The following is a 14,521-nucleotide window of genomic DNA, read 5'->3' as shown; positions in this document are numbered from 1 at the left end:
TAAATATGTGTAAAAATATTTATTAAAAAATTAAGGGTTAGAGTAGAAGCGAGGACAGAAAGGGGAGGATAACCAGAATCGATTCCTGTTAACGTCACGTCTAACAATGGGACTTTCAAGGCTTCTTGAAATGTTACTGAGGGTGATGTTAGGGGTGTGAAGGAGAAGTTCAAGCTTTTTACACCTGGCCAAAAGCATTTCACGCTCGTTCAAAACGTCTTCATATTGTTGTTTCAAGTCTTCCATATCACAGGTGAGAACCTTCAACCGAGAAACGGAAGAACGGAGAGAATCACGCTCGCTTGAAACCAGCTCAAGTTCCTTGCTTACGCGGTCCATTTCAATCTTCATTATCTCCTCATTTATTATTGAACTCTCATATCTCCTCCTCATGGCTCTGATCTTCTCTCGCATGCCTTCAAATTCGTCCTGGCATTTATTTACGAGCTCGCCAATGTCATAGTAATCATTATCTAACCCGTTTTCTATACTAGGAATGGTACTAAGCCTATCGCAACTGACAAAGGTGTCACTTGTTGTATGTCGACCTGAGTTAATTGAAAAATAATTGTTCGAACTCAAATCTGTGTTGTTTATAGTATCAAAAGGTGTATTTAAATCAGAATGTTGTATTCTGTCGCTAATTGTGTGTAAATCTGAACTAGTAGGTGAATCTGTGGTATGCAGTGTACTGGTGTTACATAAATCAGAATTGGGGAGTAAATCTGAATTAGGTCCGAAAGTTGATGCGATTTGAAGCAAAAAGCACCTAAACTTCTCCAAAGCCATTATTTTCTGTTTCAATTCAAGTTTCAAGGAAGAGTTGATTTGCCCTGTCATCTCAAGGTCCTCGTGGATTGAAATCGACTGGGTAGTAGACTCGGCAACAATACAATCTGAGCATAATTTAAGCCTATCAAAATCAGGCGAATCAGATACACTGCCTTTTACCACCGAATTGAGGCAGTCCTTGCAACAAGTCCGTTTGCATTTGGCGCAGAACCTTCTCCAGTAAATAAACCCAAACCTGGTTCCGCAAACCTCACAAACGCCAGTTTCTTTCATAATAAATTGCTTTCATGTTTAAAACGGTTTTTATTCAAAAGTGTAATGTACAGGAGGTTTAAAATTTAAAGGATTCTATAATACAAAATGGAAAATGAATTAAACCTAAAATTAGTCAAATGAGAATATGATACAGGGATTAAAATTTTATAAATTTAATTTTCTACATGTCATTCACAAAAATAAATAAACTGATGCCAAATCAAACATAATGTATAGAAGAATGCCAAAAGGGGGCTACAGCGACAAGGTGGTATCAAAAAATAAACTTTCACTCTAAGTATAATTTTTTCAAGTTAACTTTTTGTTTAAATGTATCTTTTTGTTCAAAAAATTTTAACTTGACAGTCATCTTCCACAACAACTCCAAATTATATTCTAGTTAATTTTACATTCATTTCTTTATAATAAATTAACCAAAATCTGTTGAATTAAATTCCCAAACTAAATTCTATAATTGTGAGAAGAAAGAATGGATGTTGACCCCTCTGTAACGACAGCTAACAAGCTTGACATGTCACTAGGTGAATTTAAAACAACTGAAATATAAGTTTAAAAATTATATAGACGACCTTGGAAAGGTTATGAAAAGTCGTAAGGTGAAAAATGAAAAGAACTTCAAGGGATTTTCACGCCGAAACAGGGCCTCCCAGCCAAGGTCTAGAAGGTCATTTTTCCGCGGTAGCAGGAGGTTTAGTGACAGAAACGAGCCGTTCAGAAGACGAAGAAGAGAAACCAAATACATTGTTAGAGTGTCCAACCTCGACCACAGTGTTATGAAGGAAGATCTTATGGTAATTTAACAAATCAACTAGACTTAATAAGTCATAATTTCTAAAAACGTAAACTAAGCTATTTTTAGGAGTTGTTCAGCTCCGTTGGTGATGTTGTCAAAGTTTGGGTCGATTATGATAACACCGACAGGTCCAAGGTTCGAATCCCAGATATCAATGACAATAAGATTATTTAAATACCAGATATTAAGTCCATAATGGAATTTATTAAATATATACACAAATTTAAGGTGTTGAATGAAAGTTTAGGGTACTGGAGGCTGTATCTACAAGTTTACAGACGATGCCAAAAAGGCCATATCAAAATTTAACGGGACTGTAATTGAGGGGAAAGCTGTTGAGATGTACGGGGAAGTTTTCAATAGGGGACGCCGTCCATTCGCATCAAGGGAACGCTTTGGCCTGAGAAATAACAGATTCTCTAGGCCAAGAGGGCAAAGGAGAAATTTTAAAAAAACACCTTGGTAATTTGTTATCCCTCTTACTTTCTTTACTAAACCCAATTGGCGCTTGATCACCCCTACCTTATTACATTTTAAAATATTATTTGGGCCCTATTTCTTAAATGGATTAAATATCAGATATAGTGAAATTTAAAATTACGCAAACTTTAGCTTGTTAATTTTTAAAGGTGCTTATTATCTGGTGGTGTGCTTTTCGGCGTACTCATTGAGTTTGTCGGAAAGTTTGGAAACCCCGTACTTTATAAAGACCTGGTCTGCAGTTTTCTCAAGTGATACAAGGCCATTGTCAATGGTTGATTCATACCTATCCAGGAGTGGCGCTATCAAGAAATTGTAAATCAACTCAGCACCCTAAACAAATTTAAACCATTGAATTAAGTTCTAAGTAACTAGGTACATGGACGCAAATGAATAAAACAAACTTGTAGCTTCGGGTGAAGTAAAACAACTATAAAAACAAGCTTCAGAACGTAGTAAAAGGGAAGCCAGTAAAGGAAAATGTTCGCAAAGTAGTTGAAAATAAATCCAAGCGAGAAAACTACCCAGTATTTATTCCAGTATATGAGGTTTTTCTTGGTTTCCTCACTAACAACAGAAGTTGGAGTCTGTTTTTTAACCGAATCAGTTCCTTCAGCTTCCTTATCTTCAGATTCGTTTACCGATCTTGCCGTCTCATACTGTTTGGCTGAGTTGGATCCAGAAGGTGCTCCCCTTTGATCACAACTCTTTAGAACCTTATAGGATTTGTAGGAGGGGTATAAAAACCCAACGGCGTCACAAATTAGTGAGCCTCCGAGCTTACTGATCAAGAACACTAAAAGCATTGAAACCATGCCCAAGAGAACAATCCCTGGGGGAATCTTAAGTTTTTCTGAGGCAGTTTTCACTAAACTGAGATTTGTAGCGTAGGATTCAAAAAGGTCAAAAATCCTCGTGATCTCAGCAGATTTCGTACATATGCTACTGGAAAGTCTCCTGACAAATGAGTGTTTCTCATCCGTAATTTTTTCACCGATCTTTGGACTATTCATTTTTATGAAATGAAAGAAATTAAGACAAAATAGTGAGAGTTGTGACTAATATATGACTGACGTTAGGTGTATTGTAGAAAAATATTGTACATAATACGATTTATGGATTATAATTTTAATTTTTCAAAAATATAACTAAATGTGTAAAGGTAAAATGATAATAAAGTGAACTTGTCCAAAAAATAAAAATAAATTACACAACAATGCTCCCTATGTCTCCATCTCCAAATTATAGTCTTAAAAAAAATAAATGAATTTACAAGTAAATAGTTATATTTATTTTGGGAAATTTCCCTTCGTTTTAGCTAAAATTGGTCCAGTTTTACCCAGTAAATCAAATTTCCTATACTAGTGTATTTCTGCAAAATTTCTGTATTTTCCTCAAATTCTTCCAAATTTTTATAAAATTAACTTATTTATTTATGTATTAACTGTTTTGTACGTCTTCCTCCTGATTTTTAAGCATAATCAAGATAACCCTAATTCAAGTTAGCTAGCTATGTTAAATTTGCATGGATATTAGTATTACAATTTTTATCTAAAATAAACTAATTAAATAAAATTATAAATTATAAAAGCCAAATTATCCGGAAAACACGACTATACTAAGCATTTAAGAATTAGTAAGAATCTTAGAGACATTTTGACCATGAGGAGCTCACACATGATATCACTAACATTGTATTTTACACTGTTTTTAGTGTGTATTGCTTTAATGAAAACAGTTTCTCAGCCTCTGAGAGAAACGTACAGAGTTGAAAGCGCCGTGGCAGGGAGGGAGCCCGTAAGGGGAGGAATCGGTGGCTTTAACGGGAAAATCTTCAGAAACAGAGTTAAAATGTGTATTCCTCAACTCTCTCAAGACATTGAAAACATGGGATTAGAGAAAATACCAACGTATCAAACAATGAGGGAAACTATGCCAAGCAGCGTAGCCGATGATTCAAGTGATGATACGGGGGATGAAATCAGGACTGAAGTTAGAGGGAGAACAACTGCAAATGAAGAATCTCATGCTGATGATAAGAATTCCGATTCGGAGAAACCAAAAAGGAAGGATTCGATGCTAAGAAGATTCATAAGATGTGTAATTGGGAGGACCGAGTCATTAGAGAGCATTCCGTACCTAAAATCATATGAAGAGAAGAAGAAGGAAGAGGAAGGTTTACTAGAGGAAAACAGTCCAAAAGAGAATTCCAATGAATGTGTGGAGGTTGAAGAACTAGGAAAAATAAACAAAAAGGATGAGGATGGAAATGTCACGTGTGAAGAGAAGGAATTATTTATTGAAGAGAACACTGAAATCAAAGGAAGAATCAGAACTGTTAGATTTAGCCCTGACAGAAATGAAGAAATGGCAATACCGGGACCTTCCAGAGCAGTTGTGAGGATATTTCCGAGCGTAGAGGCCATGCAATTAGCGATTGAAAGAAGAAATAAGAAATACGCTGAAAATGGGTGGAATTAAGTAAATTAGCCATAGGATTCCATTGGTGTATATGATATGTAGATAATGAATAAATGGGTGTAAAACGGTGTAAATTTTTGAGTTTGGGGCTGAAATTTACTATTCAGGATGATAATCAATCTGTTTGAGGAATGTGTAAAAAAATAAGGGATGAAACATTCTTAAACTAAAAATGACCCCCACAGTTCATCTGACCAATATGCTTCCCCACCTCGTAGGAGAAAATAGTCGTTATAAACCCTTTTGTATCTTTATTATACACTGGAATCTTTTGTATATTTTATGATTTTACACTTTTCCAGTTTTTATACTCTAGATTAATAAATTCAAATTTCTAATCTTGTATTTGTGTGGATTATACAAACTAATTATAAAATTGTCAAATTAGTTATTCTGTAGTCAAGTAAGATTTAAAAATGGTTCGAATGAGCGTTCTTGCCGACTGTTTAAAGTCGATTGTCAACGCGGAAAAACGAGGAAGACGACAAGTCCTTGTCAGGCCCTCGTCCAAAGTTGTCGTAAAGTTTCTGCAGGTCATGCAGAAGCACGGATATATCGGTAACTTTGACGTTGTCGATGATCATCGCAGTGGGAAAATCGTAGTTGAGCTCTTGGGACGCATCAACAAGTGCGGAGTTGTTTCACCTCGATACGACCTCTCTCTAGATGATCTAGAACAGTGGTCTTCTAACATATTGCCCAGTAGACAATTTGGACATCTTGTGTTAACTACTGCCTATGGGATCATGGACCACGAAGAAGCACGTAGAAAACACACTGGAGGGAAAATACTCGGATTCTTCTTCTAATCCCAATTTGCCAATCTCGTTTAGTTAAAAAATTGTGTTAACTATGCTAGCCTTATTAGATTTCAGGCTTTACACTAATATGATCTACTAATTCATGTACCTGATGTATTATGTATGTATAATTTATAAAAATTAGGAATTTCTTAAACATTTGTCAAACATTTTTAAAATTTTGTTAAAGAGTTATTGAGATTATTTATTTTGTGATTATAGGACTCAATGGAGTCGTAGAGCGTGTTTATCATGTTAGAAAGCTGAGAAAACAGCTCTTGAGAGTGTTTCCTGACATCTTGAGCCCTGGAGTTCATTTGGGAAATAAGATCTCGCATATCGGATATCTTCGCCCTGAGTCCAGACTCACTATTCGAAGATTCCTGAGCAAATCTGTGTGCTTCGTCAACCTTGGCTTGAAGCTCATCGGAGAGCCTTTTAAGTCTATCTGCCTGTAAAGTCTTCTGATGCTCAATATCCTTCAAAATAGAGTCCCTGGTACGGGTCAACTGCTTAATTTTTAGCTTTAGAGACTCAGTTTGAGATGAAAGCCGCTTAGAAAGCTCCAAGCTTTTAACGTGAGGAATAATTACCTCATTGTAGTGTTCCTCTAAATTAGATTTTAGAAGTTCAAAAGTCTCGCAACTCTCAACTAAAGAGGCGTGAATCGTGTTTAGACGTTCAACGTCTGAAACTAAGGCTTCAAGGGTTTGCGATTGTGAAGCGTATTCAGCGTTAAGTTCATTGAAAATCTTGCTCGCAGTCTCAATATTTGTTGAAAAGTGCTGAGACAAGTCATCAAATGTAAATCTAGCCTTACTCTTTGAAAGCATTGTGTCATTTACCAATGAGTTTATTTTCTCCTTTTCAATTTCAAGTTTCTTTTTCGTCTCCTTTGCATTGGTGAACTCCTCATTGGCAACTATCATCCTATTTTCAAGCTCATTTTTAAGTTTTAAAAGTGACTCGTGCTCAACTACATTCTCAAGTACCATGTTCTTGAACTTGTCATTCTCTCTCACCAGGTTCTTGAGGTCTTCATCTAACCTCAAGTCAAGCTCTGCCAGATTATCTAGCTTCTGAATAGATGACTCGTAAAGGCTGTAAAGCGCCTGTCTGAATCGCAAGTATACTACAAATGCGCTTATCAGCTCATTAAAGCTCTTTGCCGTCGGGTTAAAAAGCTCATAGCGTTCTATTTCTCCGAGTCCCAGAACTTTATGTAACTTTTGTGAATAACGCCAAAGACGCAAATTTCCAATGGCGTTTTTCAGATAATCCACATTCTCAGTAGAAAAATCAACCCTAAGTTATGCAATAATTATAATATTACATATGATAAATAATTCATTAAAATACTTATAACATTAATGTAATATAATAGTATAATAGTTAGTATAACAATAGTGATAGTATGATAGCATAATAATAATAAAGGTAAATAAAGGATATTTGGTTAATAAATTTGTGAATTACCCTGGAACTTCTGTTTTGGTATCATAGAGTTTGCCTGAGAGTTCTTCCGGCTTAATGTCGTGGATCGTTTTCCCAAAAACGACCTGGATTGCCAGACTGTAGAGACCTAGCGATTCTTCTGGTTTAGGGTTCCTGAAAGCACTTGCGCTCACGGTAACTCCAAACTTCTGTAAGTCTTCAAGAATTTCATCCGGCCGAACACTCTTAAAAAGGTCTAAATGTTCAAATAATTAAAAATTACTCACTTACCGTGAATTAACACGAGTTGACTAGAATCTGACATTAAATTTACATGAAACTCATAAGATAGTCATTGAAATTGGTAAATAATTGGTCGAAACAAACTAAGTAATAAAATTATCGATGTGTAAATTTTAAATAATTAATTTAAGATAAAAAACAAAATTTGTTTAAATTTTGCGATAATATTGAAAAGAATTGTAAAAATAGTGAATAATTTATGGAGGTGATGTTGCTTGGGCCTGCCTTCCTAATGAAAAATAACGTCAAAACCATGTACATGTTTAAAATAAGTGATAATAAATTATATGCATTTTTATGACATTTAACAGATTAAAAATAGTTCCGGTGAGTTAAAAGGGAGTTAACCTCCATTATTAAATTTATCGTGCTAGTATAATGTTAATCTTGAGCGGGAAAGGTTAAAGTATCAAATAGGTTTGAGTGATGTAAATCTCGTGGATAAGAGATGCTGTGTTCAGGATAACCTCTTCTGGAACAAACTCAAACACAGTCCCATCTGGGCAAGTAACCTGTAAATTCATTAATACAATTCATCTAGTCTATATAACTAAAATTTTAGGAAATGTGTAAATTGTTACCTTATCATTGTGAGTAGAAAATCCGAAGGTGTTTTTTGGAAATTTTTCTCTGTTTTGTGTACTGATTTCAAGCCTATAGAGCTGTTCAGCGAGGTTCATTCCCAGAGATCCAGCGTCAACCATTATCTTAGTGTTAATCTCAGAGGTTAGGGGAGGGTTAACCTTGCAGAGGAGAGTGTTAGGATAAAGTGATTCGAAACTCGGTTTCCTTTTAAAAAAACGGGAGAAGAACTTCGATAACCCGTCAGGCCGGCCGTCTTCCCTAACATCGTGAGGAGCCTTAGATACAAGCCTCCAACCATACTCTGGTATTGGAACATACTTATAAAACCCTCTGCCTCTATTCTTACTGTTATAATACGTATTCGGTATGAAGCTATTCAGTAACCTTTCATCCGTACTGTTATTAAGACTGTTACTATTATTTGCACTATTACGACAGTTATCAGGTGTTACACCACTGCCTTTCTTACCAACGTTAAGGGTGTTAAAACTATTACCGGTATCAGAAGTACTGTGTGAGGAGGAAATAGGAAACACATTTACTGAGTGTGCCGGGTCTTTTTTATTCATCTGGTATCTATTCTTGTACTTCTCACTTCGTAGGTTTCGGACTAGTGATGAAATTGCATAAATCCCCAGAAAATTGCTCTTCAGGTACATCGTCTCACGTCCACACTCCTCGTCAGTATAATCCACACCACCCTTATAATAGTAGTGCTTAGGTAATTTTCTGATAGTATCCACCTTACTCTTTTCAACTCCTTTATCATCCAATTTGCCCTTTTCATTGCCTTTATCCAGCTTACTCTTCTCATTAGTTTTATCAACTTTCCCACTTTCGGTTGGTTTATTCTGTTTGTCATCCAATTTGTCAAGGCTAGTGTTAGAACCTGATGAGTTTGATAAATAATCGGGTCGTTTGATGGTTTGACTGGGAAGGTATCTGAGTAGATAATTCGGAACAAGGCTGAGGTCCAGGTACCCGTGAGTTACGGCCAGGATAAAGGCTCTGCATGCGATGTTTATTGCGAGGTTACCCAGGCTAATGATGTGCGTACTCTTCTTAGACTCAATGTAGAACATGTAAGAATTGTTTGAAAAGTTGCTGAAGGGCAGGTTCTTATCGTCAATAAGTCTGCGCCATCCAAAATCTGGGTTAATATCCATGTAGTTCTTAATGTAACTCTGGATCTTTAGAATTAGCATGCTTGAGGAACCCTTGTTCACCACAGATACCATACTGTTCCCTCTTAACAGCTGGGTTCCTGTCCCTATACTATTTATTGCTCTGTTCTTCACACTCATGGACTCGTTTCTCATACTAACTGAGTCATTCCTCATACTCATTGAGCCATTTCTCAAAGTCGTCATCTTCTTTTCCTTTGATCCTAATTTCAAATTCTTCTCAAAACTTTTGTCAAGTTGAAAACTACTGTTAACCATATTACTCGTGTTGACGGTGTTACCAGAGTTAATATTTGGACTGTTAATAGAATTTGCATAGCCTGTAGCTCCTGAAACAACACTAGTTGCGTTTACGTTATTATACATCACATTGGTATTCTGTGCCATATTATTATTAGAACTGGGGACAAAACTGGAATTGTACATAAGTTGGTGGTCAATTTGATACTTAGAACTGGCGACATTTGAGTTCGGTGTGTTTACAACTGAACTTGACACACATGTGGTGTCGTAGTTTAGATGTGAACTGGTGTTGTGTCTGTTGAGCCTTGATGTGCGGGTGTCGGAGGAGGTCTGGAGTGTTGAAAGTCTACGCCAGTTGAAGTAGTCGTCCTTGCTTATGACATAGCAAGAGGGCATTGGGCAGAGTCTGAATAGATGAGGTGCTTTAACACGTTCGTACGAGGGAGGCGCCTTCTTCTTGCTGAATTCTTGGGTCAGCTTGGTGGAAGTATCTGCCAAAAGCAATGCGGAGCTTAGGGTATTTTCTTTGTTTGGAGCCCTTTCAAACTTGTTAAGAGGGGACGCGTCTGCGCTTAACTCGTTAAGACTCAGAAAGAGCGGCTTATCGAGGTCGCCTTTGGCCGTAAGGGTGTTTGATACTGCCTCGAGGGTAGAGGAAACGTTGTTAATGTTGGAGAAATTGGGCCCATCACAGGACATGTTGGAGTCAGCCAAGTCAAACCTGTTCTTTCCACCGTTGATGGGAATGACGGAGTTGAAGAAGCTGCTGAACGAAGGTGCATTTGAAGATTCGATCGAAGTTGTGTTCTCTAAGCTCCGGGTCAGGATTTGAGAGTCGTCCATATCGAACATCTTCTCAACGTCCTCAATTATCGCCACACACTGGACGTTTGGCATCCCATTCTCGTACTTTACTCCAGTAATGTTGCCTTCGTACTTCTTCCCCTTCTCAAACGCAACCTCAGTGCCATATTTTGACGAGCCACTCGAGTCCCTCGGTAATTCGTCGGTCTGGAGAGAATCTGAAGGGTCCTCTTCCAGAATCACCGAGTTTATACCCAAAACTGTGTTACGCGAACTAGTGCGATTTATCTGCATATCAATACTCATGTGTCGAATCTACCATATCAAATACTGATACTGAAAGTCTTGGTACAAACCAAAAAATTAATTAAAGGTCAAAATTTTGTTAAGAAATTGTATCGAACTGTAAAAATATTATTAATTTCAAATAATAATGTCAAATTAACCACAAAATTCATATTTTTAATTTCAAAAAATGTTATATGCTTCAAATGAGTCAAATTCACAAAAATTTGATTGATAAAGTATTCAAAAAGGTTAGAATGATATATTTGTCAATTTAAAAAAAGTTTTTACAAAAAATGAAAAATACTCGATTTCAAATCGTTAAAAGCAATCAAAATTTAAAATTAAAATAAGAAATAAAACAATCAAGAAGACAATAATCTAATAAAATATAATAAAATGAAATTAAAGTTTAATGAATTAGTTTACATTGAAGAAGAAAACTAGGTATGTATCTGTTTTGTGTTGTATTGAAGGTTGATAGCGGGTTTGTTACTCATCTGCACATGTGAGTGTAATTATTTCTTCTGGTCGCTGATCGGATAGTCTGTCATCTCAAATAACTATTTAATGAAATTTTCCAAATTATATCCCTTCTTGTTTTCCTATAATTTCATAAATAACAGTGTTTTTTCTTCTTGTGTTAGCTTGAATTTTTATAATTCACTTAGAAGCTCTTCTAATTCCCTCTATTTTTCGAAAACTAATCCTAGTGCCTTTGTTTTACCCTCTACATTGTATATAAAGAGGCTTAAAATGTCAGAATCTTCAAGAGCCCCTCAAAAACGTATTCTTCCATTCATTCCATAGTATTTATATATGAATATTTATTATAATAAATACCACTAAAACAACCATTTAATATAGTATAATACCATAATGAAATGAGTTTATAGATTTACTTGATGTGAAGGCTCGATATGTCGGTGAGCCTGGAACCAAATCGTTCAGGGTAGAGTTTGTTAACTCTTCCGGTAAGAATGTTTCGCCGTGGCATGACTTACCCCTTTCTCCTTCCGAGGGTCATGTGACTATGGTAGTTGAGATCCCTCGTAACACCAGGGCCAAGATGGAGATTGGGACTGGACTGGAACATAATCCTATAGTCCAGGACTTGTTCGCAGATGGAAGCCTGCGTGACTTGGACTGTCCCATGTACTGGAACTATGGTGCTATTCCTTGTACCTGGGAAGCTCCAGTTCCCTACGAGCACCGTTACAAAGATGATAACGGTGAAGAGCGGAGGATGAGTCTTGTAGGCGACAATGACCCGCTTGACGTGGTTGATGTCGGTAGGAAGACTCTTAAGGTTGGGGATGTCGTGGCAATGAAGCCTGTTGGAGCCCTTGCTCTCATAGACCAGAAGGAGATTGACTGGAAAATCCTCGCAGTTTCTCCAGACGACGAGCATTACTCAAATATAAACGAGTTGGAAGATGTTGATAAGTTCTACCCGGGTACCACAACCGGAATCCTTGAGTTTTTCAGGTGGTACAAAACCCCTAGGGGAAAACCTCTAAACGAGTTCCTTCCCAAAAAGACCTTTGTCTCAAGGAAGGAAGCCATGGAAATATTAGAACAAACCGGCGAACACTACAAGCAGTTATTGCAGGGAACACTAAAACATAATTTATGGACACATTAATCTTGTTACTATTAATACTATATTTTACACACTATAATATAGAGTATATGTGCGATAAGAGTTAGTGAGTTAAATATTAACGAATGGAGCTCCCCAGATGGCAGTTGATGTTCCTGTCTTTTTGAGGAATATTAGGACCGAGGGTTTTGCCGAGACTAAGTCGTACTCATCATTTTTCGATAACTCTAGGGTTGGGGTTTTGATGCGCTCGTCATGGTGGTCTAAAGGCTCAAAGTTCAGTGCCTAAATGAATTAATTGAAACTAGACTTACAGAGTCACTCATGGCCCAGTGTCCAGTCATCTCCAAGTCAACAGTGCCATTCAAATAATCGTCAATAATCTGATAAAATATGTAATACATTTATTGTTGTAGAATTGAGTAGTATTAGTGTTATTGGTAAATAATAGAAATTACGGTGTTATTTGCTATTTTTAGGACCAGATGATCGTAGCTCAAATCCAAATTAACATGTTCTGCGCGTACTCCTGTATACTAATTAACTCAGAATACATGTTAGGGAGATTGATTTGTATTTAAGATAACTTGGGTAATATGTAGTAATAAACCTGGAATAACTGGTATTGCGATGTACATCATGAAGGGGGTTTCACGCCAGGCGAAGAACTTTGAAATTCCTCCAACTTGATGCCCTAAAGATAATTAGACTGAGAATGACTAACCTAGGTCATAACCCTTAAATTGACCAGTGCTTTTGATCTTCTCTCTAAATGATCTTGAACCAGTGAATTCAGAGTGCTTCATCTTATTAATGTTCTCCAATTGCCTGTCAAAGTGCTTAACGTATGACTCCTTCTGGCTTGAAGTCATCTTGTCAAGAATGTCATTCCAAAGAGGTGATGCAGGATTAGTACACATCTCAGTCTATACAAATATATACTTGAATTAATTAAATATATGTAAATGGTATAATAGCGTAATGGTATAAATGTGAAACCTCAATTTGTGAAGCGATTTCATCAGTTTCGATTTCAAGTTGTTTCATTTTGGGTAGATTGTGTTCCGGTTTTTCGGGGTAAAGATGAGCGTCATCAGGGCCAAGTCCCCACCAACGTTCGTTAGGGTTATGTGACTCCCATAAGTTTATCCAGAGCCTAAGCCAAGAGACATCTTGAAGCTCCTCTATTATCATGTTGTCCGGGTTATACTCGGAAACGTGGAAAATAAATTCAGCCTGTTCGCCAGTATCCATAGCCTTTAGGCATTTGACAAAAACCGGCCCCAGTTCATTCATGTATGTCGTTACCATGGGCCCGCCTACGTCCTCATTGTCAACAATCTTCTTGTTGGTAAGAGCATCCATAAGACTAAACTTGAAAGTCACGCAGGTCTCATCACCAGGCCTTGCTCTATCCTTCCCAACCAGCCCACTAGGTTGTAAGATGTGCTTGTAAACCTTTCTGCATGGAAGAATGGACCAACCGTCCTCAAGCTCTACCTCACTCAAATCCCCAATCACATCATTCTCGTTCAAATACCACTTAGGCCCATACTCCTCTCCCAAATCAGGGTAGTCTTCATTCCTGTCAATCAGCTCCCTCAAAGGATCCTTGGATTCCATATTAATTGGTAAACCCGTACTTAAAATATTCTTCTCTATTTTAACATCGTTAACTTTAGTTTGCTCGACAGTGGTAATAGTTGAACTGGGAACAGTATTAGGCACATTGGTACTGGTGCTATCCACAGTATTAGAATTATTGGCACTATCAGTAGTAGTATCATTAGTGATACTATTAGTATCAAGGGTAGCAGTTCTATCGGCAGTGGTATTGGTAGGAGAATTTGAAGGGTAATAATCAAGATTAACAAAATAAGGTATTTTAGTGGTAGGTGGAATGATAGGCATATTGTAAGGATGAGGTTTCATAGATTCCCTGTCCCTTTTAGATAAGTTTTCAGGAGTCATTGGCTTCCCAAAAGATGTTTCAAGTTCAGAATCAGGGATTTGTTTGGCCAATCCAGACTCCAATGGGTGCAAATATCTACTAATTTCATCCCTGTGACGCTCTGCCAGCCTCTTAACTATCTCCTCATCAGCTGGTATTATTTTATTACTTGTATTGGCTGTATTATCTATTAGAACATTGTTATCATCAGGGGTGGGTGTGTCATCTTTGGAATCTCCAGAAATCTGATCAAAATTTTTTTCAAAAATGTGTTTTCGGAGCCTTCCGTCATCTACAATGTTATTTAATGGATTTGGAAAAAATGTGTTAGGTTTAACGATCCTTCCATGGTATAAATATGAGCTTATAAGGGGTAAATTAGATAAAGTAGTGACGAATCCAACGGTTTTAATAAAAATTGCGCATTTAACCATTAAAAACAAAGTTTTTTAAAAATGTTTGACAAAAATGTACAGTTAAAATATATACTAAAGTAATATATAGTGA

The 14,521-nt window shown here is 36.9% G+C and overlaps 9 protein-coding genes across 9 annotated transcripts; 4 read left to right on the top strand and 5 right to left on the bottom strand.

Annotated features, from left to right (window-relative positions):
- Nucleotides 1-10: 10 nt before the first annotated feature.
- Nucleotides 11-1,257, bottom strand: TpMuguga_02g00068 (uncharacterized protein). Its single transcript, XM_759544.2, has one exon. The coding sequence runs from the start codon at nucleotides 1,063-1,065 to the stop codon at nucleotides 31-33; it is 1,035 nt and encodes a 344-aa protein (XP_764637.1). The 5' UTR covers nucleotides 1,066-1,257; the 3' UTR covers nucleotides 11-30.
- A 20-nt stretch (nucleotides 1,258-1,277) lies between these two features.
- On the top strand, nucleotides 1,278-2,389 carry TpMuguga_02g00067 (uncharacterized protein). The gene is made up of 4 exons (XM_759543.2): nucleotides 1,278-1,589; nucleotides 1,633-1,859; nucleotides 1,928-1,996; nucleotides 2,109-2,389. Exons 1-4 carry the CDS (start codon nucleotides 1,538-1,540, stop codon nucleotides 2,325-2,327), a joined length of 567 nt encoding a protein of 188 aa, XP_764636.1. The 5' UTR covers nucleotides 1,278-1,537; the 3' UTR covers nucleotides 2,328-2,389.
- A 54-nt stretch (nucleotides 2,390-2,443) lies between these two features.
- On the bottom strand, nucleotides 2,444-3,525 carry REEP5 (TB2/DP1 HVA22 family protein). The gene is made up of 2 exons (XM_759542.2): nucleotides 2,746-3,525; nucleotides 2,444-2,674 (listed from the first exon to the last, which is right to left on the bottom strand). The coding sequence occupies exons 1-2, from the start codon at nucleotides 3,352-3,354 to the stop codon at nucleotides 2,498-2,500; spliced, it is 786 nt and encodes a 261-aa protein (XP_764635.1). The 5' UTR covers nucleotides 3,355-3,525; the 3' UTR covers nucleotides 2,444-2,497.
- A 380-nt stretch (nucleotides 3,526-3,905) lies between these two features.
- Nucleotides 3,906-5,058, top strand: TpMuguga_02g00065 (putative integral membrane protein). Its single transcript, XM_759541.2, has one exon. The coding sequence runs from the start codon at nucleotides 4,004-4,006 to the stop codon at nucleotides 4,820-4,822; it is 819 nt and encodes a 272-aa protein (XP_764634.1). The 5' UTR covers nucleotides 3,906-4,003; the 3' UTR covers nucleotides 4,823-5,058.
- Rps15a (40S ribosomal protein S15a) lies at nucleotides 5,059-5,724 on the top strand. Its single transcript, XM_759540.2, has one exon. It carries the CDS (start codon nucleotides 5,239-5,241, stop codon nucleotides 5,629-5,631), a length of 393 nt encoding a protein of 130 aa, XP_764633.1. The 5' UTR covers nucleotides 5,059-5,238; the 3' UTR covers nucleotides 5,632-5,724.
- Nucleotides 5,725-5,750: 26 nt separating this feature from the next.
- On the bottom strand, nucleotides 5,751-7,558 carry TpMuguga_02g00063 (Nuf2 family protein). Its single transcript, XM_759539.2, has 3 exons — nucleotides 7,348-7,558; nucleotides 7,099-7,312; nucleotides 5,751-6,927 (listed from the first exon to the last, which is right to left on the bottom strand). Exons 1-3 carry the CDS (start codon nucleotides 7,379-7,381, stop codon nucleotides 5,796-5,798), a joined length of 1,380 nt encoding a protein of 459 aa, XP_764632.1. The 5' UTR covers nucleotides 7,382-7,558; the 3' UTR covers nucleotides 5,751-5,795.
- Nucleotides 7,559-7,647: 89 nt separating this feature from the next.
- Nucleotides 7,648-10,774, bottom strand: TpMuguga_02g00062 (uncharacterized protein). Its single transcript, XM_759538.2, has 2 exons — nucleotides 7,941-10,774; nucleotides 7,648-7,871 (listed from the first exon to the last, which is right to left on the bottom strand). The coding sequence occupies exons 1-2, from the start codon at nucleotides 10,479-10,481 to the stop codon at nucleotides 7,761-7,763; spliced, it is 2,652 nt and encodes an 883-aa protein (XP_764631.2). The 5' UTR covers nucleotides 10,482-10,774; the 3' UTR covers nucleotides 7,648-7,760.
- A 180-nt stretch (nucleotides 10,775-10,954) lies between these two features.
- PPA1 (Inorganic pyrophosphatase family protein) lies at nucleotides 10,955-12,120 on the top strand. Its single transcript, XM_759537.2, has 2 exons — nucleotides 10,955-11,247; nucleotides 11,357-12,120. Exons 1-2 carry the CDS (start codon nucleotides 11,031-11,033, stop codon nucleotides 12,103-12,105), a joined length of 966 nt encoding a protein of 321 aa, XP_764630.1. The 5' UTR covers nucleotides 10,955-11,030; the 3' UTR covers nucleotides 12,106-12,120.
- Nucleotides 12,121-12,151: 31 nt separating this feature from the next.
- TpMuguga_02g00060 (uncharacterized protein) lies at nucleotides 12,152-14,517 on the bottom strand. Its single transcript, XM_061305298.1, has 6 exons — nucleotides 13,063-14,517; nucleotides 12,788-12,989; nucleotides 12,674-12,757; nucleotides 12,522-12,592; nucleotides 12,378-12,446; nucleotides 12,152-12,348 (listed from the first exon to the last, which is right to left on the bottom strand). Exons 1-6 carry the CDS (start codon nucleotides 14,446-14,448, stop codon nucleotides 12,175-12,177), a joined length of 1,986 nt encoding a protein of 661 aa, XP_061161274.1. The 5' UTR covers nucleotides 14,449-14,517; the 3' UTR covers nucleotides 12,152-12,174.
- Between the last annotated feature and the right edge of the window lie 4 nt (nucleotides 14,518-14,521).

The sequence above is a fragment of the Theileria parva genome, chromosome 2 (genome assembly GCF_000165365.1).
Source record: "Theileria parva strain Muguga chromosome 2, complete sequence, whole genome shotgun sequence".
Classification (NCBI taxonomy): domain Eukaryota; phylum Apicomplexa; class Aconoidasida; order Piroplasmida; family Theileriidae; genus Theileria; species Theileria parva.
The sequence above is the reverse complement of the archived record's forward strand: the minus strand, read 5'-3'. Positions and strand labels throughout refer to the sequence as shown.